The sequence below is a fragment of the Silene latifolia genome, chromosome 1 (assembly GCF_048544455.1).
Source record: "Silene latifolia isolate original U9 population chromosome 1, ASM4854445v1, whole genome shotgun sequence".
Taxonomy (NCBI): Eukaryota; Viridiplantae; Streptophyta; class Magnoliopsida; order Caryophyllales; family Caryophyllaceae; genus Silene; species Silene latifolia.
The window spans coordinates 174,088,086-174,113,999 of NC_133526.1; the positions used below are offsets into that span (position 1 = coordinate 174,088,086).

The following is a 25,914-nucleotide window of genomic DNA, read 5'->3' on the forward strand; positions in this document are numbered from 1 at the left end:
TTGTACTAAAAATATATTCGTGATAGCTCAAACATTAAAATAATGAAGAAAATTTCAAGAGGAAAGTGTGGAGCAAAGTTAAGAAGTACTCCAATTTTTGGTGAAAGATATTCACAATGCCTACTAATATTCAAGAATGTTGCTATCACAAAATAAAAAAGGAGATTCTATAACTTGCTCAACCGAACTACGTCTTTGTGAGAAAAGTTGAAGCTCATATGTACAACCAAAATTCATTCATTTAGTGTGTTGACATGTCGGAGAAGTTTTGAATCACCAAACTTCCTCAAAGGAATTAAAAGTGAACCTTTTGTTCACTATAACACTCGATCTTCTTGAATCAATGTTGCATGTTCTCCTTGCAACCACAGGTGCAACGATCAACCTCTCCTTTAAGTTTCTAGGCATATTCAAAAATATAGAGGACAAATGTTATTTGTTTATCTATATAGCAAAGAAATGCATAAATCAAATTTCCATAAAACCATTGAAAATTTATTCACTAAGTTTAGAACTTGTGTGTGTTGTATAGACTAATTGAAGATATATTCTATGGAGTGTAATATTATCGCTTAAAAGAAAACTCTATATTATATTTTTAAGATTATTTTACAGATTAGGAAGCTATGTGTCATAAGAAATTGTTGTTATATTTTGACAAGAGTTTTAATAGTTATTGACTAATCTATTAATTAATCAAATAAGATGGCTTTATACTATGATTTGAACTTGTTGTATATTTAACTCTAAAAAGATTCAATGTCAACCATATGTATACTATAATCGTTAGAATTAGAATTAATCGACATACGTTTGTTAGTATTGAGATTATCACTTCTAAATAAAACACGCACAGATTAATTACAAACACCTTATATATTAAAAAAAATGAAGATGTGCTCAATTACTCAAAACTCCGTTTCAAGTATCAAATTGAGAATTTTACCTCAACTTCATTTTGAAGACCTTTGATGTGTTGAACTGCCAAGTCTAGCATATCCGCGTAGCTTGTTTGCTGTATAAATCACATGATATTTAAAATCCACTTAACTAAAATTAATTTTACACACATTTCGTTTGTTTTAACGATTGTATTTTTTTTAAATGTTCTCTCAGATATAAAATTCAAATTTAATACTCCACATATTTAATATCGTTCTTTCATAAGGGACATCTGTAAATCTTTAACCCCCCCCCCCCCCATCACTTAAAAAAATATAAGTAAATCAATATTGCTAAAAATATTTCTTGTTATTAAAGATATAAGGTACAACCTTTTACAATTATTTTACTAAATATTTACGTAAATTTGAAAGAAGAAAAATGTATTTAAATAAATTATGAAAATATGACACACAAAAAAAAAACAGTAAATATATGGTAACCTAGAGTATACATGCATGCCAAAATAAAAATAAAGGTGGCTTCTAATAACTGCGACAAAATGATATTAAATAAATTGTGGCGTAGTGTTATAATCACCTTATCCATATTTGGAACAAGGTCCTGCAACTTCTTTAGCTTCCCACTTATCCTAGTCCTTCTCTCCTGTTAAAGCATTTTGAAACAAGACACGTTCAATAAGGGGAATGATAATGTCACTACATTTTTTGTTAATACCACAACAATACAAGCTAAATCTAAGGTATTGTAACTATTCACCGTCTTACAAAAATGAGTGACATTAGTAATTTCAGAGTAGCATTAGGTCTTCCCTTAAATAAGTAGTAGATGCATTTGCATCTATCATATATACTATAACTTCATTCTATACTTTGGTTTTCATTAAGATACAAAAACATTTAATTTAACTTTAGTTACAAACTTTATGTTTAATTTAAATCTTTCACATAATTTTTAGAGGTTCGATTCAAGAACCTTGAGTTGTTAAAATTCAAGTCAATAAAACATTTGTTTTTTTTCAAAAGTGAAATTTCAAAATAAGGTAATATGTGGCCAATGTGCATTATTCAGATATCAAATTTGAATTTGGTTGGATTGGGAAGTCTAAAAGAAGGAGAATCTTGCGTTTGATTAAAAAAAAAGGTTAGGGAAATAATCTAAGACAAATCGTAATCCCTCCAACATAGGAAAAAATAAGAGGAAAATTGTATGTTGTAACGGAGGCGTCTCATTATCCAATAGTTAATTGATTAGGTGATAAGAACAATAAATAACGAATGTAGAGAAAGTTGACACAAAGATATACGTGGTTAACCCTATGTCTACTTGAGAAAGAGAGCAAATTCATTATTATGAAGATAATAGTACAATAGTAGACTGGTAACACACATGCTCAATAAGAGCCAAAAGTACTACGCAATTCTAGCGACAAATTTGGTGATCTCAAGACTACCCCCAAATAGAGTTCAACCTGGAAAGAATTCACCAACGAGATGAAGGACAAATGATCTTGAAGCCAATCAAAATCCAAAGAAACTCCTTCGATCTCGAAACACAGAAGAACACCGACAAATTTAAGTTCGGAACAAATTGAGTCTTCCTGTTAGAAGAACCTCACAAATCGACTCTCATAGGATTATACTCACCAATTATATCTCTTTCTCTTCAATTAATCTAGACTAATGTAAGGGTTTTTATATTGATTTATTTCACCCTAGATAAGAGACCTAGATTAATTAGGAAACAAAGAGTTAGAAAACCTAGTTTCCTAAAAAAATACCAATTAGGAAATTAACAACCTCCTAATCCAATACAAAGACGAAGATAAGGCAAGTCAGAACCTAGTAGGAGACAATTGTTATGTCACTAAAATTATAAGAATCTTCACCTTGACTTAAATTGTCTAAAAAGACCCAAATCAGCTTCAACATGATCAATTTTCAAGTCACTATATGCCCCGGTAGACAAGGGCGGATCTAGGGGTGGCCTGGGTGGGCAGATGCCCACCATGGAATTTCGGGAATAAATATTTATGAGGATCATTTATATGCATAAGCTTATTGTGGCACAATTGGTAAAGTTTTTCTATTGTGTGAGGTGTGACTCCATATTCAGTTCCTGGCAGTATGGTGTTTAGAAAATATTTTTTTGGTTGTTTAATTTGCCATTTATACTGACAATACGTTAAAAATGCTTGACTGAACCTTTGACCCCTTATGTAATATACCTACAATCAAACCATTGAGCCATTTGAATTTATTGTTCATGAGTATTGATATGTAATACTCCCTCCATTCAACATTTATCGCCCCATTTCAATATAATACCGCTCACATATAATGGAGAAATAGGGTGATAATTGTTGAACGGAGGAAGTATATCTTTTAATAAGACAAATCAATCATCATAAAATATAATGTACATTTATTTTCAATTCAAAATAGAAATATGGAGTATCATTTATTAGATCAAAAAAATTAGACAATAAAGTGTTAAAAAATTTATGTGCCCCCTTTATAGTAAATTTATGCGTCTGTCCTTGCCGGTAGAGTAAACTTCCATCTGACGTGAACACAACCCACACAAAAAAAAAAGACAAATGAATCAAGGTTGCAACAAACCTGACCAAATTCACAAAGTATCACATATAGCAAGTTGGGACTACCAAACGTACTGAGTATTAATATATCATCATATCAAAAGGTGGCCAAACGTAGCAATACTCCAAAGAGGATAACAACTACCAAACCCCAACACATACACAATGTCACTATACCAAAAACATCACATACAAGACTCCAAAACAAAACCTCCTCCAAAACATAATCATGGCCAAATGTACTATCGTACCAAATTGTCCAAAAGGACACTAACGCCCATGAACAAAGTGGATTTCTCACCTGGGTACAAAAGAGAGTGTGGCAAACACCACCAACATGCCTCCACCAAAGCAGCAACAACCCAAGTCGAAATTTAAAAAAAAAAAAAAAAAAAAAAAAAAAAAAAAAAAAAAAACATTCTATGGTAGCACAAATCACCTCCACCAAAGGTGGAAAGTTAGATTAACAAGTCCAACCCAACAAATTGAAATAAAATTTTTTGTAGAAGTTTTAGATGACTCCACGAATCCCCAACGACTAGCTTTCAAGAGCCACAACAACTCCACCTGAAGCCCATCGCCTCACTCGGGCTGGTAGTTTATCTGAAGAATCCATGCATTAGCTTGACATGCATGTATAGGAGCAAACTCCACCACTGTCAACAATACCATCCTTAGACAAACTTACAAAACTCAAAAGTATGCTAATTTTCAAAAATATTCACTTCCAACATCTTTTCACCCATAGCCTGCAAACCTAGATAACGCTGAATGACAATGTAGAAGCAGTAGAGACCTAAATTTAAACCTTGGGCTCTGATACGAATTATTTTGCGAGAGCGCCAATCCTTTATTGAGCCTCTTGTACGTTAGTGTCCACGGTCCATAATTATACGATATTGTTTGCTCTGGGCAAAGCCTTGGGGATTAACTCTTAGGCTTCTTCCCAAACGATCTCGCATTTTATATTTGGTGGACACTTAGAAAGATGATCTTCCATCTTTACACCATCGATATTGGGGACATGAGTTTGTATCCCAAAATTCTCCCCTCAAACCAAGGACCATCATTTTAAACCGAACCTTGATCTGTTGGAAAACTTACCATACTCTCCAGCCCAAATTTCTAGGCATCCCAAGCATCATCAAGTTTTGATAACTTCCCGTTAACTGACACCCCATGCTACCAACCATATGTGCACTATATGTCACTGCTTGATCAAGTGAGTGTTCTCACATACTCCTGGTCATACATGTCCATGTATCCAACTCGACACTGTGCTACACATGCATATCGTACTCCTCTGCCTTTTATCCATATCTCGCTCGACCGGGCTTACTCAAGGCTCCATCTCAAGTTAGGAGTTTCATGCCTTACAGTTTACGCCATCTTCAAGTCTAAACTAGTTGGTCTTCACCGACATACCACCAATAGACTTAATTGAGATTTGCAAACAGTCTGCCACATCGAGCCCCACGTGTTCATGATTCACGAATGATATCTGTTCCTCTCTCCAAGCACCACCATTTGTACGTTATAAGGCTTTTAACCTTGGGCTCTGATACTATATATTTGTTATGCGGAAGCAGAAATACCTTTTGTTGGGCCCGTGTTACGTCGGTGTCCACTATCCATAATAGTACGATATTCTCCGCTTTGGGTAAAGTACTCACGGATTTATTCTTGAAGTTTTTCCCAAAAAGTCTTATACTAACATATTTTGTTGACACTTATAAAGATGATCTTTCATCTTTACACTATTGATGTGAGTCACGAGTTTGCATCCTTAACTCCTAAGACTATCTAAACACATATCAATACTATATATATATTCCAGAAACCAAGGGACTTCAATGTAATTAAATAAATCTATATAACTTAATTATACTATATAGTTTTTAATCGATAACACTGTGTGATGGACCCGACCAAGGAACTTCAATGTAAATATTTTATAGTTTTGGTTGAACTATAAATTTAGAGAATATCAAAATATCGTGATTTTCCTTAAAATAAACATGCTCCGTTATGTTATTAATTAGTATTATCATATAATTATAAAATTATTTAACATACACAAATATAATACTATTAAAAGCTAAATAAATAGGTTATATTTTGGAAACTATTAAAAGCCTAATAAATCAAGTTAGATTTCCAAAAGATATAATATTCTATAATTAATTCGATTTTAATTATTTAATACATATATGTAATATATTTATATAAATATATAACCTCTTAAAATCATATGGCTAAATAGTGAGATTAATTATGTTAGTAGTGAAAATAATTGTACTAACATTGGATATAATAATATGTTATTAAAGACTCATTTGTATAGTCAAAGTAACTATATTAGCAAGGGGAGTAGTGAAAGTAATAGAAGCAACAACGGGAGTAGTGAAATTATCAATATCCATGTGACAATAATGAAAGTAACAATAATTACGACGGAGTGATGAAAGTAATCGTAGTTACACTACTACAAATGAGCACTTGGGCCACAGCTAAATTCGTAGCGCAAGTGTTAAATTTCCGTGGCTAAATCATTTGGTGGCGCAACTGGCCGTGGCAATGAGATAGCCACAGGAAAAACAAGAACGTGGCTATTATTAAATTTTTGGCCACGGATTCTCTCGTGGCTAATAACTCCCGTGGCCAAAAAAAAAATCCGGTGGCCAGAAAATAATTCTCGTGGCAAACAATATATATGAAAATAAATAAATAAAATGTAAAATAATTATTTTTTTCACGATCGATATTTTATCATATATGGAATCGTGACAATCTAGATACTGGTTTCGCTAGTTAACTCGATTCATTTGAACGTTATTTGGTTTCACCAGTCATGCATTCGCGCGCATCAAAGAGGCTTCCCAGAAGGTTACCCATCCCAACACTACACTCACTCTCATCTGAGCACGCTTAACTATAGAGTTCTTTCGATGTGCTACCGAAATTGAAAGTTAACTTTTTTTATATGATTAGCACTTTGAATCCTTTTAATTTTTTTTTTCCCTTTCAAAATTTATCTTTAGTACTATTTAATTACAAAAATGTTACATGATGTACGAATTTTTGTGGGAAACATATTATTTTGGCCAAAACAATCAAATTTTAAATGTTACTCTCCCGACTAATGATTTTGACGTCATTTTTTACCCAAGTTAACAAGACCATTTTCTCTAAACAGTAAACTTAATCGTGTTATCCTAACATTTTTTTTTTATTTCTTTAGTTTATCGACATTCTTATTTTCATTTCCCTTGTACTCATTTTTACGTATATTTTTTACGCAAATTCTATTGTATGACCGTCGTACCTACGATATGAAAAATGTAACCATTTTTTGGTAAAATAATGACCAATTTTTAAAACTAAAGGTCTTCCCCCCCCCCCCCCCCCCCCAAAGTGGTCACTATTAACCAAAAAGTAGTCATTTTTTACCCAAAATATACGAAAATCACTGTCGTATAACAGAATCGCTTATTTTTTTAAACTGATTTCTCATTGTTATGATTTATTGTTTCTTTTCTCAAAATTTTCACATTATTTGCACATGTGACTTTAAATTATTATAATTTCTATATTTTTCCTGTGATGCGCTAATTTCAATGAAAAAAATTTCTCAATAAGAATTTTCGGTAAATTGATAAACACTACCAACTTTAGTCATCTTTTTCATAATCAATACCAACTTAATCAATATTTAGTAATCAGTACCAAAATATTAACTTTTTTCTACTATAGGTACAAAGTCGCCTTCTTACTCTAATTGTTTTTCCCACTTTAAAGGTGTTTTCATCTAAGAGAGATTTTGGAAGTGGGTGAGTGGAGATTTGTACTTGAATGATGGCCTTTTGAACTTTTTCAAATAGGTTGAGATTAGATTTTCTGACGACTTAGTACTTATCGTAGAAAAAATTTAATATTTTGGTATTGATTACTAATTATTAATTATGTTGGCACTGATTATGAAAAAATTGTTCTTATATTGGTACTGTTTATTAATTAAACCTTTAGTTTTTTATATTGATAATTTTTCCAATAAGTTTTTTTCTTAATTGATTTGTGGGATATCATTTTTTTTTACTTTTATTTCTAGCGCACTTATTTCATTTAATCAATTTTGTAATGTAATTGTAATTTCTTTTCCACTACTAAAAAAAAATTCCCACACTTTTTTCTCAGCAAGTTAAATTTTATATCAAATTAAAATTTATATAAATATCTTACAAATAAAGTTGTACATACAATTTTAAATGAAATAGTTTGACAATATGTGAATTTTAGATTTATCTAAGATAGATGATAAATAACTTATTTATTTAATTTTATATGTTGAGTCTTTAAATGTGAATGTTATGTCTTTAAATGTGAGACTACCATTTAAGATTGTTATTTAAGATTATAATGTTTTAATTAAAAAATTAAAAGAAATTCACGACTTTAATAAACAGAATTATATATTAAAATAAATTTCTTATATTAGCAATGTTTTGAAAAACCTGCAAAACATAATTGTGATTTGTAAAAAAATTAAAAAATTTAGACGATAAACTTTTCTTTGCTTGCATATAAGTTTCTAAATTTTTTAAAATTTCTTATTAAATTAAATAAAACAATAAAAAAATATTAATTAAATTAATCAAAGTGTTTGCAAAATTCTATATTTAAATGTATTTTTTATATTATTTATATTTGATTAAATTTCATTCAGATTTTGTATTTTATTTAAGCAAGCCATTTTTAGGTTTGCCTTAACATGAAAATATCTTAATTTAAATCGGAAAAGATACTCGCCACGGGTGTTTGTTAGTTCGTGGTTAACAATTTTTTTGCCACGGAACAATTTGTGGCTAAATAAATTTTCGCCACAGGTGTGAAATAGTTCGTGGCTAAAATTATTTTTTTCCGTGGCATAAAAGTTATCCCGTGGCATAAATTTTTTTCCAAAATAATGAATAAATTTTTCCCGTGGCTAAACAGAATTTAGCAACGAATTATAAATTCTCGTGGCATAATTCGCGGCACAAGTGGCAATTTGTTATAGTGTAATAAGGAATGTAATAAAAGTAACAATACTAACAACAAAAAAAGCATATATGAACAATTAGCTACTAATCGATTTAAGTAAAATATTAATAGCGGGAGTAGTAATTTGTCTCATAATTTATTTTATCGTAATTTTAAGATATAACATAAAAAAAATATATTAAAGATAGATTTATGGGTTATGCAACTTTAAAGTAGTTTTATTTAATTAAAAATAAATTTTAATGGTAAATAAAGGTAGATCGGACAATTCATGGATTATACAACCAGTTGTATATATTGTACGATGTAGAATCTGAGCTTTGTGATAAAGTATCCGAGTTTTATGTTAAATAATATGAGCTTTATTAGAAAGTATTAAACTCATCCATTTACACATTAAAAACATGAAGTTTGAATTAGCTCAGAAAAAATACATATAAGCTTGGATTCTTATACCTTGGTTGTACAATGCTTATGGTAGAACCGGATGTATAATCCTATTTGTGTAGATTCGGACGTAACTGGGCACCAATACTAGTACTTATTAAAAAGTGAATACTAAGATAGTAGACGTAAATGAAGGGATATAAATCTTTTCGTTCAATTAAAATCCGAGAATAGAGGAAAAACTCATTTGTTTCATTCCTCTTCACTCTTCTTTAATCTAGCTCTCCCCTTTTAAATTTCATTCATCATTTCTCCCTTCCCTTCTCTCGGCAAATGTTATCCAAACATACTATAAAAGTATATAAACGAGACGAAAAAGTTGAATTAAGCAGTGATAAGGTAAATTGAACTGACCCGTTCAGCAATGCTTCTAGGGTGGGTGGCAAATCCACGCTTGGCACGAATTTTGCAAGGAACAGAATCATGAGGAACTTGCATCAGTCTGTCCATTGATGTCATCTCAAATGCGATCTCCTATTAATTAAACAACAACCACATATTCAGGTGTTATTGTATATGTTTGGATCACAAGTTAAAGCTACTCTGATTGAGCAATTGACAGATAGTACCTGCTGGGATTCCATAGAAACCAAACCATTAAGAAAATCGTCGTTGACATTTTTGTTACGCTTGTTGGATGGACCGGAAAAGCTAAAGCCATCATTGGTATCCTCCCAAGAACTCAACGAAAACCCAGAGGATAAGCGAGGTTGAGAAGATGTGGAGGCTCTCTTGTGGTGGTGGTGGTTGTCATGGGAGCTTATGCCTTCAAGCATGTTACATTGGTTTAACTCAGGGATTTGAGAAAGGGAATGATGATCTTGTTTTGTAAAGCTCATTTGAGATCCCAACCTTGATAGATTGTGGCCGCTTAATGTCCCTCCCTGGTTATTGTAGTTTTCCATTCCCTTTGAATTGCAATACCCTGACAACCAAATCAATCAATTTCATTCCAGATTATTAGTCACATAAAGTGCTAGTTTAGTGAGCATATAAATACTCCTGTATTTTTTTAGAATTTGAACTTAGCTTGGCCAATATTTTAACGGTGTCAAATAGATAATGACATAACCCTACAAGCTAAACTCGAGAAAAAGGTTAAACAATTAAGCTAAAAAATTTACTTCGTATAACATTTTACTAACTAGAGTATTCTTCTGCTCCACATAACATAACAATCTCATGCATGCTGCAGAGTGAGTTAAAGTTTCTTAAACTTAATTCCCTTGTTATTGTTGTATTAGCCACTGAATCTCATAACCATTTATGACTTCTAGGCTATTTGTATCAATATCATTATATCAACGTGTTTCTAATCAAAGGTACACTGTTTTCTCTTTCAGTTAGCATTTCGTGAATAGAAAATAAGGGTGGAGGGAAATGAAGGGGGAGGGATTTGGAGGGATTCATTTTCCCTCCTTCAAGTCAAATTAAAATCTCTCCTAGGCAAGATTTAGAAGGAAATTGTATCCAAACACTCACACCCCATTTTCCCTCCCCTTCATTTCCCTCCCTTTCTCATCCCTCCTTTTCTCTCCCCTCCCTTTCCCTCCACTTTTGCTATCCAAACACACCGAAGGGGGAGGGAGAAGGAGGAAAGAGAAAGGGAGAGAAGGGAAAGGGAGGGAGAATGGAGTGTGGTTGTTTGGATACAATTTCCCTCCAAATCTTATCTATTGTGGAGAGATTTTGATTAGGTTTGGAGGAGGAAAATTGGATCCCTACAAATCTCTCCCCCTCCATTTCCCTCTATCCTCATCTGCTATCCAAACAAGGGATTTTAAATCCTCTACTCTCCCTTCCTTTCTTTTTCCTCTAAATCTCTCAATCCAAACACACCCTTAGGGGATAAAACTAGCTATTAGGATGTCAAACCAAACCATTGATTGGTCTTATTTATTAGGTAAAGTTTTGGCCGAGATTGTCTTTAATATGATACCCGTATTAGAGCTCATGGTTAAAGATCTGGGTTTGATTGGGAAGAACATACTTAAAAAAAACACAAATTCTCGTTGAAGACATGACATATTCGTCACAAGCTGAAGACGGATACCATTTTACCTCACAATGTACCCACTTTTTCTCTCTCTGCAACACTATTCATGTGGTCTCCTTTCTCCACTAACCCATTTTGTTACCATTTTATCTCACAAAATATCCGTCATAAATGGTAACCCGTCACAAGGGAGACCAATTGTAAAAAAAATATGTAGTGGGACACGAAGAGCTAGTATGTTTCTTTTTGGTATAAATCAGGGTGTCCACCGCGCTGACAACGGTGTATAATCCTCTCGTTGTTTGTGCTCTTACAAAGAGGTATTCGACTGGCCAAAGAGTTTGCTCCAATTCTCATGATGAGAGATCGAACCTCTAATAACCTCATAGTTAAGGGATGAGGTAAGTAACCATTACACCAAAGCCATTTAGTTAGAAGAGATAATATGTGTGATTATAGACTAGAAAATCTGGTCTGCTTTAATTAAGAAAAAAAAAATCTCCATGTAAAAGGAAATGAAAAAACCTCTCAACTACGATAAATATTACATGTGACTTGTGAATACCTAGTGCCCTAGTGGCATAGTCAGTATAGTTAGGATATAAAATCGATTCTAATGTAATTGTTATATGCTTTGATTTTGGACTACTCGAACAAGTGGAAGTAAGGAGGGAAAAAAAAAACGGAGTTTCCCCCAAATGCTCACCTTTGTTATACTACCTTCAAATTATGATGAAATACTTCGAGTAAGAGACAAGCTAAGGTAGATTAGTAAAGTAGGGAATGAATGGAGAAGTGGAATCATGTGCTTTAATCTCCATTAACAAGGATCTAGGAAGTGGCATTCAGATGCTCACTCAAGTGGATAAATATTATAGGATTTTAATTGCATACTATATTACTTAGATATTACTTATAGCTGTTTTTTTTTTTTTTTTTGTCTTGTGTTCCATTTATGTAGGTTCATTGTACATAGATAGTCCCGGCAGTACCAAATTGTCATTTTTGTCTGTCCATCTCTTTACTTATACTCTTCTTATTATGTTCTTTCTACCCTTTTATTTCACCAACATTCATGTCTTAATTTTTATTTCGAGTCCAAACATAGGATCATACTTCACATATATTGGCTACCTAGTCACTCTAATTTCATTCGCTCACTCCAAAACTATTGTTATTAAAAATCTAAAATTAAATACATTTATGTATTTACTAATATATGAAAAATTATTTCATTAAATAATATATAATTGTAAGTTAACAAAATTTAGTACTACAATATGTTGTTGGAAAAATATACTGATTAAACCACGAATTTCTTTGCGTAATTGTGTGATTATCTTTGCGTAATTGTGTGACGAACCACGAATTTCGTAAGATAACACTTCTGGAATAATTTACAAGCAAGTTGGCACTTAAAAAATCCATGCAAGTTGTTAGCTGCAAGTTGCAAGTCGCTAGGCCACCCCACTTGTTGCATTTTATAAATTACGCTCCACTTGAATATCTCCAACTTTTCTACGATTTAATTTTACACTAATTTTTTAAGTAAAATGACTTTCCAGAGTGACCAGAAATCAAGTGATCGAAGAAAGACAAACATTTGAAGAAATTTCCCACATAAAAATACATAAATAATACAAAATGCACGTTGTCAACCCAAGGTCGTTTTGCTTTGTAATATTTTAATTAGTCTTCAGTTTATACATAGCGGGACCATTGACGTATTATCAACGCATCACAAAATACTCCCCATTTGATACCTTAATCACAAATTCTCATTATAGACGGACACTATCCGTCTATACGTATAGACGGATACCATTTTTCCTCACAAAATACTCATTTGTCATAAAGTGGGAAGCACATGGGGTGCCCCACCTTGTCTCCCCTACCCATTTTATTAGAGGTCTTTACCTGTTTGTTCGCCACACCCGTCTATACCAAAACCTATTGTACCTTAATTAGCTGCCCTGGTGTTCATTTCTCAATTCACAATCCAAGTCTTAACCTCATCATATATACAATTATACATACTTTCAGAAGAAAAAAAAACAAAAACAGATAAATTACAGGAAAAAAAATTAGGTAAATCACAAAAAAAAAACAAATGAAAAAAAAAGGTAGCGTAGCTACAATTATCACAACCTTTAAACATCCGCCAATTATTATTCGAGAGTAAAATCTTTGCTTTTATACTAGGTAGATATCTCACCAAGAATACTATACTACTTGTAAAACCTAATACTTTATAAACCCAACTTATAAAATGTTTCAGTCTCGTTCAAATTATTTCACTTTTACAAATTACAAGTAGTATAGTATTCTTTGTAGACAGAGAGTTAAATCTAAGTCGAAATTTTAATCTTGACAAAACTTAAATAGTATAGACATAACTTTAAATATTTTTGCAAATTAAACTAGTGTTATTATTTATAAAGTACGTACGTAAATGCAAATGCACTAAATAATGGTAGCTATGGAATCTCATTAGGTCCAATATAAAGAATAATCACAAATTCTCATTATAGATGGACACTATCCATTTATACATATAGACGGATACCATTTCTTCTCACAAAATACTCATTTGCCATAAAGTGGGAAGTACATGGGGGTGCCCCACCTTATCCCCCTACCCGTTTTATTAGAGGTCTTTACTTGTCTGTTCGCTTCATCCATCTATACCAAGACCTATTAAAAAATAATATAGGCTACATAATTATTTGAGAGAATCAAGTTAGTTATCAACTTGTCTTAGCGCCAAATAGCAAAGCAAAGGCATCCTACTTGCTGCAACTTGCCTCAACTATATTGACATTATTATTGGTAGAGGTGGCAATCGGGTTAGTCGGGTCGGGTTTGGGTCGGGTCACGTCGGGTCGGGTCATATCGGGTTCGGGTCATATCGGGTCAGCATACCCTTTCGGGTCGAGTCGGGTCGGGTTCGGGTCGTTACCGGGTCGGGTCATTTCGGGTCAAATGATATATCGGGTCGGGTCGGGTTTGGGTCGGGTCATTATCGGGTCCGGTAACTTAATCGCATTACTATAATTTTTTACCATTAAATTTAGTTTTTAACCTATTATTTGGTTTAATTAATCTATTACTAAATCAAACATATCAATATAAACACAAGATCACTTTCATTTTGATCAAAATTAAGCTTAATAATTGTCGGGTCATCAATTTAATCGGGTTAGTATCGGGTCGGGTCAATATCGGGTCGGGTCTGGGTTGGCTTCGGGTCACAGATAATCGGGTCGTGTCGGGTTACGGGTCGTGTCGGGTCGGGTCGGATCGGTTTCGGGTCACAATATTTTCGGGTTCGGGTCGGGTTTGCTCGGGTTCGGGTCGGGTCACTCGGGTCGGGTCAGACTTGCCAGCTCTAATTATTGGTTGATTAACTCTAGCGGGTGCATGTCCGATGCATGTTCAACCCTTACAACATATAGTGATATATTACTACTAATTATTACGGTAGTGATATATTACTACTAATTATTACGGATGGCTTGTTTGGGATGAGAGTAATAATTAAATGAGTAATATAGCAAAAATGAACTAGAAAATTGAGGGAAAGGATGAAGATTGAAGATAAAAATGGATATAAATGAGTAAATATAGTGTAATAGTTCCTCCATTAAGAAAGTAATTGTTACCCACCTCCCCTCCAAGTAATTATTACCTCCATATAGAGGTAATAGTTCGGTAGTTCCTCCCTTACCTCCTCTTTCCACCCTCTACAACCACCACAAAGCACCAATCTCCTCTCATTTCTTCTTATTTTAGCTCTCATTACTCCCTTAATAATTACTCTCATCCCAAGTAAGCCCGGAGTATTACCTTTTAAAGGGTGTTTATCCACCTTTTCCTTTCAACCTTTTCTTCATTTTTCTTCCTTTTTCCTCTCACAACCAATTAAAACTAGTATATACTGTGTAGGGTTGGAAAGAAGGTGAATAAAGCAATATATATGATATTTTAATCGATTGTGAGAAAAGAAGGTAGATAATTATTCTCTACCTTTTTATTAAGGGTAAAAGACCAATTACAAATATTATCCTTATCAGGATAGACTACTATTATACGTAGACTACGTATAATGTAAACTTATTGGCGTAAAGACTAAAGATGCTAGGATGTAACATTTGACACCTTTAATTTAATCACTATATATGTTATTAGTTCAAGTGTTCAACTACTTTGACTTGTATAAAATTGTCCAACTGGCAAACAACAAACTAAGTGTCGTTGAAGGGTTATTGGTGAGAAGGTCAATCCAATCCAAACATCAGGCAGTTAGAATGTTAGATCCGATCGAGGATCTGTTCGGGCTTGACTTGCAATTGTTTGCTAATTCATATGGGAGACCTTTTGTATTGAAAGATTTTTGGACATTGTTTACCCAATCATCGTCTCTGCAAGCAGAAACCAAAAAAAAAAAAAAAACTAAATATTCATATTAGTCAACTATATATGATACATTGACTTTGACAATTCGTTAGCCTTCAGCACTCAGCCCTCAGCCCTCAAGTCAACGATATTTAGGACTAATCACAAACTTAGTTCTTAATTACTAGTAAATGTTGCCTTCAAATTCATTTTAGCTCTTCATGTTTGCCAGTCATTCTTTCTAATTTGCGAAAGCTATCAAGATAATCACTTTTCAATCAACTTTTCGAAAAAAAAAGCTAGGGTTTAATGGTCTTACTTCTAATTCAATAAAAATAGGTAAACCTTAAATTTTTAAATTACGTGATCCACACAAGATTAATATAAAACCAATATGTCATCTGAGTAATAAATATTAATCTCTTCATCTCAATTTTATTGATTTTTTTTTTAACTTTGATTAGTTAAATTTGACTACTGTTCTATTGTGAAATATTTTCAAAATATATACTCTCCCCTCCCGCTATTCAAACACACAGTTTGTCTTCTACATATTTGCCAACTCACAAATTGAGGTAAATAATTTTAATTTTACATGATAAAAAAATTACTTAAGTTTGATATTCTTATCAATAATATATATATATATATATATATATATATATATATATATATATATATATATATATATATATATATATATATATATATAATCCAAAACCAAGGGATTTCAACGTAATTAAATAAATTTATATAAATTAATTATACCATATAGTTTTTTAATCGATTGAGCTGTGTGCCAGATCTGATTAAGGGACTTTAATGTAATATCATATAGTTTTGGTTGATGTATAAAATTAGAAAATACCAGAATATGGGGATTTTCCTTAAAATATACATGCCCCACTTATGGTATTAATTAGTATAAAAATGTTCAATTATTGTACACAAATATAATATAAATATGTTACATTTTAGAAACTATTAAAAGATAAATAAATCAAGCTAGATTTCCAAGAAAAATATAATATTCCATAATTATTTCGATTTGATTTAATGCATATATGTAATATATTTATATTTATATAAATATATAAGCCTCTTAAAATTGCATGTCTAAATAGTAAAAGTAATTATGTTAGTAAAGAAAAAAAATTGTAATAACATTGGATATAGTAATATGATAGTAATCATTCATTTTAATAGTCAAAGCAACAAAATTAGCAGCGAGTGGGAATAGTGAAAGTAATAGAAGCAACAAGATTAACGAAATTATCAATTTTAATGCGGCACTACTGAAAGTAACAATAATTACGTAATAATAATTACGGCGGGAGGAGTGAAAGTAACAGTAGTAATAACTAATAATGAATATAATAAAATTAACAATACTAACAACAAAAGAAAGTATATATGAATAATTAGCTACCAATCGATTTAAGTAAAATATTAATAGCGGGAGTAGTGAATTTATCTCATAATTTATTTAATCCTAATTTTAAGATATGTCATAGAAAAAATATATTAATGATAAATTTATGAGTGATGCAACTTTAAGTAGTTTTCTTAATTGAAAATAAATTTTAATGCTAAATAGAGGTAGCCCGGGCGGGGCCGCTCACCAATACTAGCTGTATCCCTAAAGGCGGATCAAATAATGATCGACTATATTTTTTCTCATATATTATAAAAAATTGAATCCATAAAGACGAACCAAATAAGATTGACTATATTTTTTCTCTTATACTATATTATAAAAAATCTTGAATATTCTTTACCTTGGTGAATAGTGCAAAGACAACTAAATGGTGAGTTTTGATATAAATGGATGGAGTAATGGTAACACTCTAAATCAAACGTGATAAATTTAGCGACATACATTTACATATATTTAGATAGATTAATAGTCAATGTAGAAAGAGGAAATAATTTTGAAATTGAAAAACGGAAGAATTGTGATATACTCCATCTAATTAAGCATCCATTTAAAATACTCCGTAATTGTTTTGAAAGAAAAAATAGAATTAAACAAAGAAAAGTGAAGCTGTATATTTGAAAGACGTACTGGATTGTCTGGATAACAGAGTCAGGAACAAGTGAAGGCCACCTTCGACTTTCCCAATAGATAAAAAGAGAAGGAGTGGGTTGTGCAAGAACAAGCTACCTTCTTTATCTATTAACATCCTTCACTATCCTGAGTATCCTCCAATTGTCACTATATACATAAAAAAAATTTCCTTTTATTCTCCGGCTTTACAATAACGTTACTTTCATCTTAACCATTTTGAGAAAGGAATAATTAACGGGAATAATCCCACCTTTATGACATCTTCCAAGAATAATCTCACCTTTCAATAATCCGAAAATAATTTCACCTTTTAACCTTATCTTCTTTAAACAATCTCTTTTACTTGTTACTTGACTAACGGGTTTCAAATCTCTTACTTATTATCCTTTCTAATTTTTTCTTTCTTTTTTATTCATCTCCTTAACTCTCACTCTAAAGTCTAAACCCACAAAAACTACTCTAGAAAAACTTGCAGAAATATAAACATTAAAAAAAAAAATCACCATTGAAGACCCCATTTCATAGCCACAACCAAAATAAACAAAAATTTCCAATCATAAAGCAGTTAGTTGTAACAAGACTACAAATATTGGATATAATTTAGGAACTTAGCTATATTAAATGAGTACTCCGTACTTTCTTTATTCAAGCCACTGTAGTAATACTTCGAATCTCTCACGCATATTTTATAGTGTGTAATGAAATCAACCAAACAAAGGAATAATCCGTCCATATTTTTATTTGTGATTTCGGAAGCAATTAATTCAATATAGAAATCCTTTTATATAGGTGATATAATTACTGTGTCGCTACATTTCTTTTCTTTGATTTACATAAAATTGCATCGTCAAATACAAGCGTTAAATTTTCATTGCTAACATAATCAAAGATTCTAATCAATTAAATCATCATACTCTTCCATTGTTAAGAAGGTTTACATGCAACAATTATATTTATCATCACTGCAATGTATTTCATGTTCATAAACTACTTGCATAAGACAATGAATATGTTAAGTTAGAAATATTTTGTATTGAAGTATTTGTTCACCATGGAGGAGAGAGAGAAATGGTAATGAGGTAAAGTAATTTTATGAACAATGTAAATACACTCACATTACCTACTATAACAATTCATTTTTATGGAGGGATTGTTTAAAGAAGACAGGGTTAAAAGATGGGATCATTTTCGGATTATTGAAAGGTGGGATTATTTTTGGAAGATGTCATAAAGGTGGGATTATTTCCGTCAATTTTTCCTTTTGAGAAATGGAAGTGAACCGTGCTAAACCGTGTCTCGGGATAGTCCACCGCATTAGGAGAAGAACGAAAATGGCACATTCCATGCACAAAAATGTGGGCTTCGTGTCATGCCGGTAAAATGGAAATGGCGGCCTTGGTACAGCGCATGACATGCCATGCCGTGTCGTGTCGTGTTTGGGAGTGTGTAAACAATTTCTCCACTTTAGCTTTATTTTTTTTTTTATTTTTTTTTTTTTTTTTTTTTTTTGTATTTTGAGCGTGCTGAGGCATGCCAAAGCGTGGGCGTGCGTAAGCAATTTCTCCATTTTAGCTTTATTTCTTTGTATTTTGAGCGTGCTCTGCACGCATGCCAAAAGTGTCTGAAGCCTGGGTTAGGTACGATCTTTTTTCTTAAACTTCAGTTTAGGCATAGCCCACGACCAATGGCGTATCGTGTCGTGCTAAATCGTACCAATCACACGTCGTGTTAAAATGGGTTATGGGCCATTGACGAGGCGTATCAGCCCAATGGCCTTGCGTGCTCACTTCTATCTCTAATTAACCATTTTCAACCCTAGCCTAATTCTATATTTGATGTCAAATTAGTTTTATTGGAATCGTATTTTTTTTTTTTTTTTTATAAAATGACTTATATATTACTATTAAACCAATCTAACTATTCATAAATATTTTGGTTAGTCTAGAAATAATTTATGAGTCCATCCTGTACATCCAAGCAAAAAGACTTAATGCATGAATCTATAATGTTTCCTTCTTTATACCGCACAAATTATCATTATAGACGGAAAATATCCGTCTATAGTTATAGATGGATCAAATATTCACCCATTTTAAGCATAAGACAAGCTACAAGTTGCATGATGGGGCCCAAAAATATCACCGCTTTAAGCATATTTGACCCGTCTTTTACTTTAGACGGATATCCGTCCTTCACTTTTAACTTTTTTTTTTTTTTTTAATATTAACTAGAGGACAAGTTTTGATGGATCAAAGAATTTATAAGAGGTGAAAACACTAGAAGCCCTATAATACACAAATTCTCACTTGTGACGGATATTTGTGACGGGCATATCCGTCACAAACTTGCGACGGACCAAATATAACCCATATGGGGAGATAAAACAAAAGCAAATTGTCTAGCATTCTCTTTTGTCTTATCTACCCATGTGGGTAGTATTTGATCCGTCGCAAGCTTGTAACGATATATCCGTCATAAGGGGGATTTGCTGTATATTATAATCGAAAATTGATGACAAAATTCCCTACAAGAAACTTTATAGCAAGAGCTTAAAATAAGAGGTAAAATACATTAAAAAAATGTGGAAAAATATCTAAAATAATTTTGTATACGTATATAGGCATGAATGCCCAATGTCCATGATGGTTGTTCATTTCGTAAGTTGAAAAACTTGTTAAAAGTGCATACATATTTATGAATTATAAATCAATATTCTAGTACTTTTAGTTTGGAACCAACTATGCAAATTATAAGCGTGTCATATCACATAAAAATGTAGTCGTACTCCGTAGAAGCTAAAGTTAAGCATCAAGTTGACATTAAATCAAACTAGATCAGCCGCCAAATATGAACCCGAAAACAAACTAAAACTTAAGACTAGCTAGTAAAAAACAAGAGCTAACTCAAATGATCATAAAGTTAGAGGTTCGATTCTCAATCTAAGTATTCTCATTTAAAAACTAAAACTAAGACCGGCCATCTGCCAATCCATTTTCTCGTACGATAATCTGAGCTACTCAGTACTTGTAATAATACAAGTAGTAACAAAATATAAAAAGAAGCTATAGTACTACGAAACTATATATTAATTAAAAGTACATTATTTGTTTTGGTGATATGAAGCCAACCAACGAACCGATAATTACCGGTTTTGAACTAAGTTGGGTGAATACCCGTCTACAATAAGTGGATAGCTATTCAAATATTTGAAGACTCGTAACCATAACTAGTTTAATGAATGAATGTTCGATATCTTTAAATAAGTCGACATTTTTAACACTAGTAATGCACTATGTTTAATTTCATTTTTATGAATGAGATTAAAAAAAATGTAAACAAATAACTAGGACAGAAGTCGTATGTAGAATATATATATAAATGACGTACCTATTTCGGAGGTAAGGTGATTAAGAAAACCAGGCGGGGAGCTGCTATGCCGAATCAAATTAGACGCGGTCGTCGAAGCTGCCGCTGCTCCTTTGACTGGGGAGCTATTCATCCCATACGAATCCTGGAGAAGCGTCAAGGTGTTTCTCGACTCGGGCCCGGAACTCATCTTAGGATGAGTTGACTCGGTCACGTTCATCGAGAGCGAGTCGCCCGGGCCCGAGAAAAACTGTTGGTGCTGTTGCTGCTGCTGGTGTTGGTGGTTGTGGTGCTGCTGGTGTAGGCCAAGGCCGAGTCCGGAGACGGACTCGGCCACGCTCGAGAGGAAGGAGCTAGGAGCGGAACCATAGCGGGTTAGATTATTGTTGGTAGGGTTGTTTGGTGGGGCCGAGTGTTGTGAAGAGGAGGATGAGGAGGAGTACATTATTAGTAAATTTTGGAGATGTTGAGAGTTTGTGTTATTTGGGGTTTGAGGAGATCGAAATCTAAATATGGGTAAGGGAGAAGAGAGAGGAAGTGGGTGGAGAAAAAGAAAGCTAGGGGCGTGACCGCGTGAGTGGGAGAGAAGAGGAGATTCGTCAGATCGTTTTACCTCTACTTGTAAGATGGTGAATCCCAACTCCCAAGTCAATTCTTCGGAAATATATGGAGATACGAGTATTTTTTAAGAACTCATATCCGTTTTAAACTTAAAAAGACGGGTTGAATATATAAATGTGAGAGAAATAAGAAAAAAATAGAATAAATTAGGAAAATCAACAAATTTGTATGTCCTACATGCAACAGGGGTTGATATTTGACTCGTTTTATTATAAAAACCGATACCTTTGTCTTAGGGAAGATTAACTTTTTAAGAACGGCTAGTTTTTTTTACGACGGTCTTAATTTAAAACGAGAAAAATGACATAATTATATAATGATAAAACGTTATAACTAAAGAGAAGATGGAGCAAAATAATTAGTGTTTGCAAAATTTGCTATAACACTACAATAAAAGGATATTTAGCAACTAACCTTTGTAGCCACACCGACTTATTGGTTGTTAATTAGCAATCACTTACGACTTGGTCACTCATTAACAACCAACTTAACATTAGTTACAAAAATTACATGCTAATTAGCAATTTATTACAAGTTTCTCCCGAATTAGCAACCATCTTGAAAATGGTTACAAACATTATAAGATTACGGATACATAGTGAGTACAACCATAAAGGAGGTTTTACAGGATCAATATATATCTAACAGTTTTGTTATGAATAAGTAAGACAAGATTATGAGTAATGGAAAGCTTATATTATAAGAAATGGATATATTTTACAAGAAAGGTTTTATGAGAGATGTTTTAGAGAGATATCACACTTAGGCTAAGCTTGGTCATGACAAGTACCAAGCACCTGTATTTATAGTACAATCTAAGGAGAATATTACAAGCATAGGCTAATCACATCACACAATATAAACCATAAAATTAAAGTTTGTATTATACACCATTCCTTTATTAGACTACTATTTAGCTATCACTTCACGTCTTCCATTATTGTCCTTTTTCCCTTATCTCCAAAAGAGGAGGTTGTTTCTTCGGATTCATCATTATCACTTTCATCACTGGCCGAAACCACTTCATCCAGATATATCTTTAGTCCCGGAATATATTTCTTTATTTTGTAGGCCACACCTTCAACTCTGCAGAATGGATGATCACAGTCGCTTTTTGGTCAAGAGTACTGGCCATGAAAGCTCAGAGTTTTTCTCAGACCTCTTGGATAAAATCTTGGGGGTATGTGTATGGATTATGCCAATTAGCTGTAAGAGGAGAAAACAGGTTTTCATTTATAGCAGATTCCTTTATTCCATTTAAAGCTGCCAGGCTACGAGCCCTTTGTCTAAAATAAACTTCTTCAAAAGGTGAATCATTGTAGCCTGTCTTTATCTGGGACTCAAATCTTCTATGAACTTGGACACCATCTTTTTCCTGTACTTGGTCAGTAAGAATTTTGAATATGACAAACACAGTATGGCCTTCCTGCTTTCGAATACTTGTCTGCCACCATGCTGCATCGTGAAACAACGTCAACCACTTGTACATGATCTTGTAATGCGCTTTTCTCCGGTTCATGAGACACTTTGCCAAATACTGCAGCACTGGGCTTTTTTTTTTCAATTAGAACTCCAATGGTGTATGACTCAACAAGATACCATAACAACAGATAAGCTTCTGGTGGAAACTTCCTATAGTGATTTGGATTCATGTTGATGGTGGTGAGAAAGGGGTATCTTGGGTGATAAGGCAACCCAAGAAGTGGACCTTGGTCAAGGCCATACCTATGTATGTACAGCATGAGGAACTCGTGGAGAGTGCTAATTCCTCTGGTGCTCAAAACATTTCTAAGGATTTCTTCTTGTAAGACTTGTGGCACATGGTTGGTCAATACTCTAATTGACTCAGTTGTTGGTTGTGCTAGATTGATCGTGTATATCACCAGGAATATTGATGAGATTTCTCACTGAGTTCTTGAAAGAAATCAGGGAGAAAGTTGTCTTTTCCTTTTATGTGCTTAACATCAAACTTCCATTGTGAGAACCAGCTTGCCTACCTGAGTAACTGTGCTTGGGAAAGAGTTTTTTGCTTAAACTGTATCATTTTTGGAAAAGATGACATGTCCATTTCTATGAGAAAATGTTGTCCAATTAAGTGGAATTCAAATTTCTCAATTCCTCTTTTTACTGCAAGAATCTCTTTGTAGGAGGAGTGATAGTGTTTTTCACTTTCTTTGAAAGCTCCACTCTTATATCCACATATGTGCCTTTCTCCTTTCTCATCTTCTTCTAATAGGACTGCTCCCCAGTAACAATCACTTACATTTGTTTGTAAAATTCTCTTGCCTTTGGATGGTATCTTTAATGTTGGCAAAGATTTTGCAATTTTCCTTAACTCTTTAACTGCTTCTGTGCATTTCTGTTTCCATGGAGGTGCATCTTTCTTTAACTGTGTTGAAAGTGTGGACATGTGCTTTGTGATCGGGTCCGTTTCGTGTTCACAATTAAAGATGTGGTCGTTGGGTCACGGTCGAATCAAAACACAATTTATAACTTCACAAACAACTCTACAATTAGTAAAGAGGCAAGTAAAGATCGGATCCCAATGGACGGGTATTGAAATGAGATTTCTATTGCAACTAGTGGTGTCTAAGGGGTGTCATAAATTGGGTTGATGTAGAAGGTCACTAAACTAAAATAACAATGAAAATAAACAAACAAGATGAATTAAAGGGGTGTAAACAATTGATTAAAAGCACTAGGGTGTCATGGGATCATAGGGGAATCATGGGATATGATCATACAAACATGTTCTCAAATTATAAGCAAGCAATTATTGTTGTGATGGATTGAGTTGGGTTATATCTTACAATCCTAGGAAAGTTTGGGTCCCGGAGCCGAATCGATTAGATTGTACAACACCTACAAGTCGACTTAATCTTCCCTACTCAACAACATGCATGGTCTAATGAGACTCGAGTTGGGTTATGTCTTACAAGTCTCATTGAAAAGATAGGTGATGGTGGTAAATGCAAGGATTCATAGGCTTAGCATTTCATCAAACATAACATGTGCATGAGTTGAGATCAAAACAAGCAAGCAAATAAAATATGAAAGCATATTAATTTAAGCATGAATCATTCCCCATGTTGGTTTCCCCTAATCACCCATTTAACCCTAGCTAAGAGACTACTCACTCATTATCATGTTGATCATGCTAGCAAGGTTGTCAATCATACCAACAATATGAAACATGATGAATAAATGAAAGTAATTAACAATAATTAAAAAGGGATTAAGAGATTATACCTACTAATGATTCCAATAATAAAGCAAAGATAAAAGAAGTACTTGAATGCTTGATTGAGAGGTTGTCAATCTCCCAACAATAACCCAAATAATCTTCAATTACCCAAAATAAAGGATGAACAAAAGAGAGATTAAGGAAATAAAACTTGTATTAGAACTTGATTAATTGTTGATTACAATACTAAAGAGAGATTTGATTGATATTAACTACTCTAATTATTGATAAGAAGAACATGCTCCTCTAATTAGACTAATGGGGTATTTATAGTGGAAATTAGGGAGGATGCATTAGGGTTAACTAAGGGCTAAACTAGTAATTACACTTTTTAGATTGAGCGAGGAGGAGCCGGTATTTTTCGAAGGAAGGGCTTCTTTCTTCGTAGCTTGGAGAAGAGGAAATCACGTGTCTTTGGAATCCGGGCGGAATAAGGTCGGGACGGGCGGATTCTGGTGATGGGGTCCGAGCGGATTCGAGGGAATCCGGGCTGATTTTGGAGGTGGAATCCGAGCGGATTGTGGAGGTGGAATCCGAGCGGATTCGAGCAAAGCCGCACGGATTGTGCAGCTGGGGGACGGCCGGATTGGTGACAATCCGCACGGATTGTCACTCAGCAAGACATCTTCTTCTTTTCTTCCCTTTTCTTCATAAATTCCTTGGGGATTTCCTTGGGGACTCAAGGATCCTTTCTCAACATTGCTCTTCTACTATAATATATACAAAGGCCTTCTAATCTTGTCTGTCCTTGGTGCTTGGTCATTGAATTCGATCAATTTAGTCTCGTTTTGCCATGGAAATGCAAGATTCTTACTTCTTTCCTACCAAGGGATCAAAATCTCAAAGAATATGCAAAACAAAGAACTAAAGATAAGAAATGACCCAAATATGCACTAAAAAGCATGGGAACAAGGCTAATTCGGGGGCTAAATATGCGCTAATTATGGTCACATCAAATATCCCCAAACCGAACCTTTGCTCATCCCGAGTAAAGAGGTGACAAAGACTAGGACCAATACTAACCTATCCTAATAATATAGCCGATATGAGACAATTAGCGGGTCTCACTCCGCCCCTTCAACTCACAACAAGACAACCATGAGGTAGGATGCCTTCTTGCAAGGCAAGGTGGGTCTTGCCAAAATGGCGACACATCCAAACATTAAGCACACAAAATTACATAATGGATGCATCTACAAAAGGAATAGCCACTTCCTCATCAAGTGGCGGAGGCA

General features: G+C 33.5%; 1 protein-coding gene across 1 annotated transcript; it reads right to left on the reverse strand.

Moving 5' to 3' along the window:
* LOC141612222 (transcription factor bHLH128-like) lies at positions 1-21,445 on the reverse strand. The gene is made up of 6 exons (XM_074430957.1): positions 20,836-21,445; positions 9,559-9,914; positions 9,344-9,463; positions 1,483-1,548; positions 947-1,015; positions 1-400 (listed from the first exon to the last, which is right to left on the reverse strand). The coding sequence occupies exons 1-6, from the start codon at positions 21,257-21,259 to the stop codon at positions 341-343; spliced, it is 1,095 nt and encodes a 364-aa protein (XP_074287058.1). The 5' UTR covers positions 21,260-21,445; the 3' UTR covers positions 1-340.
* Positions 21,446-25,914: the final 4,469 nt, after the last annotated feature.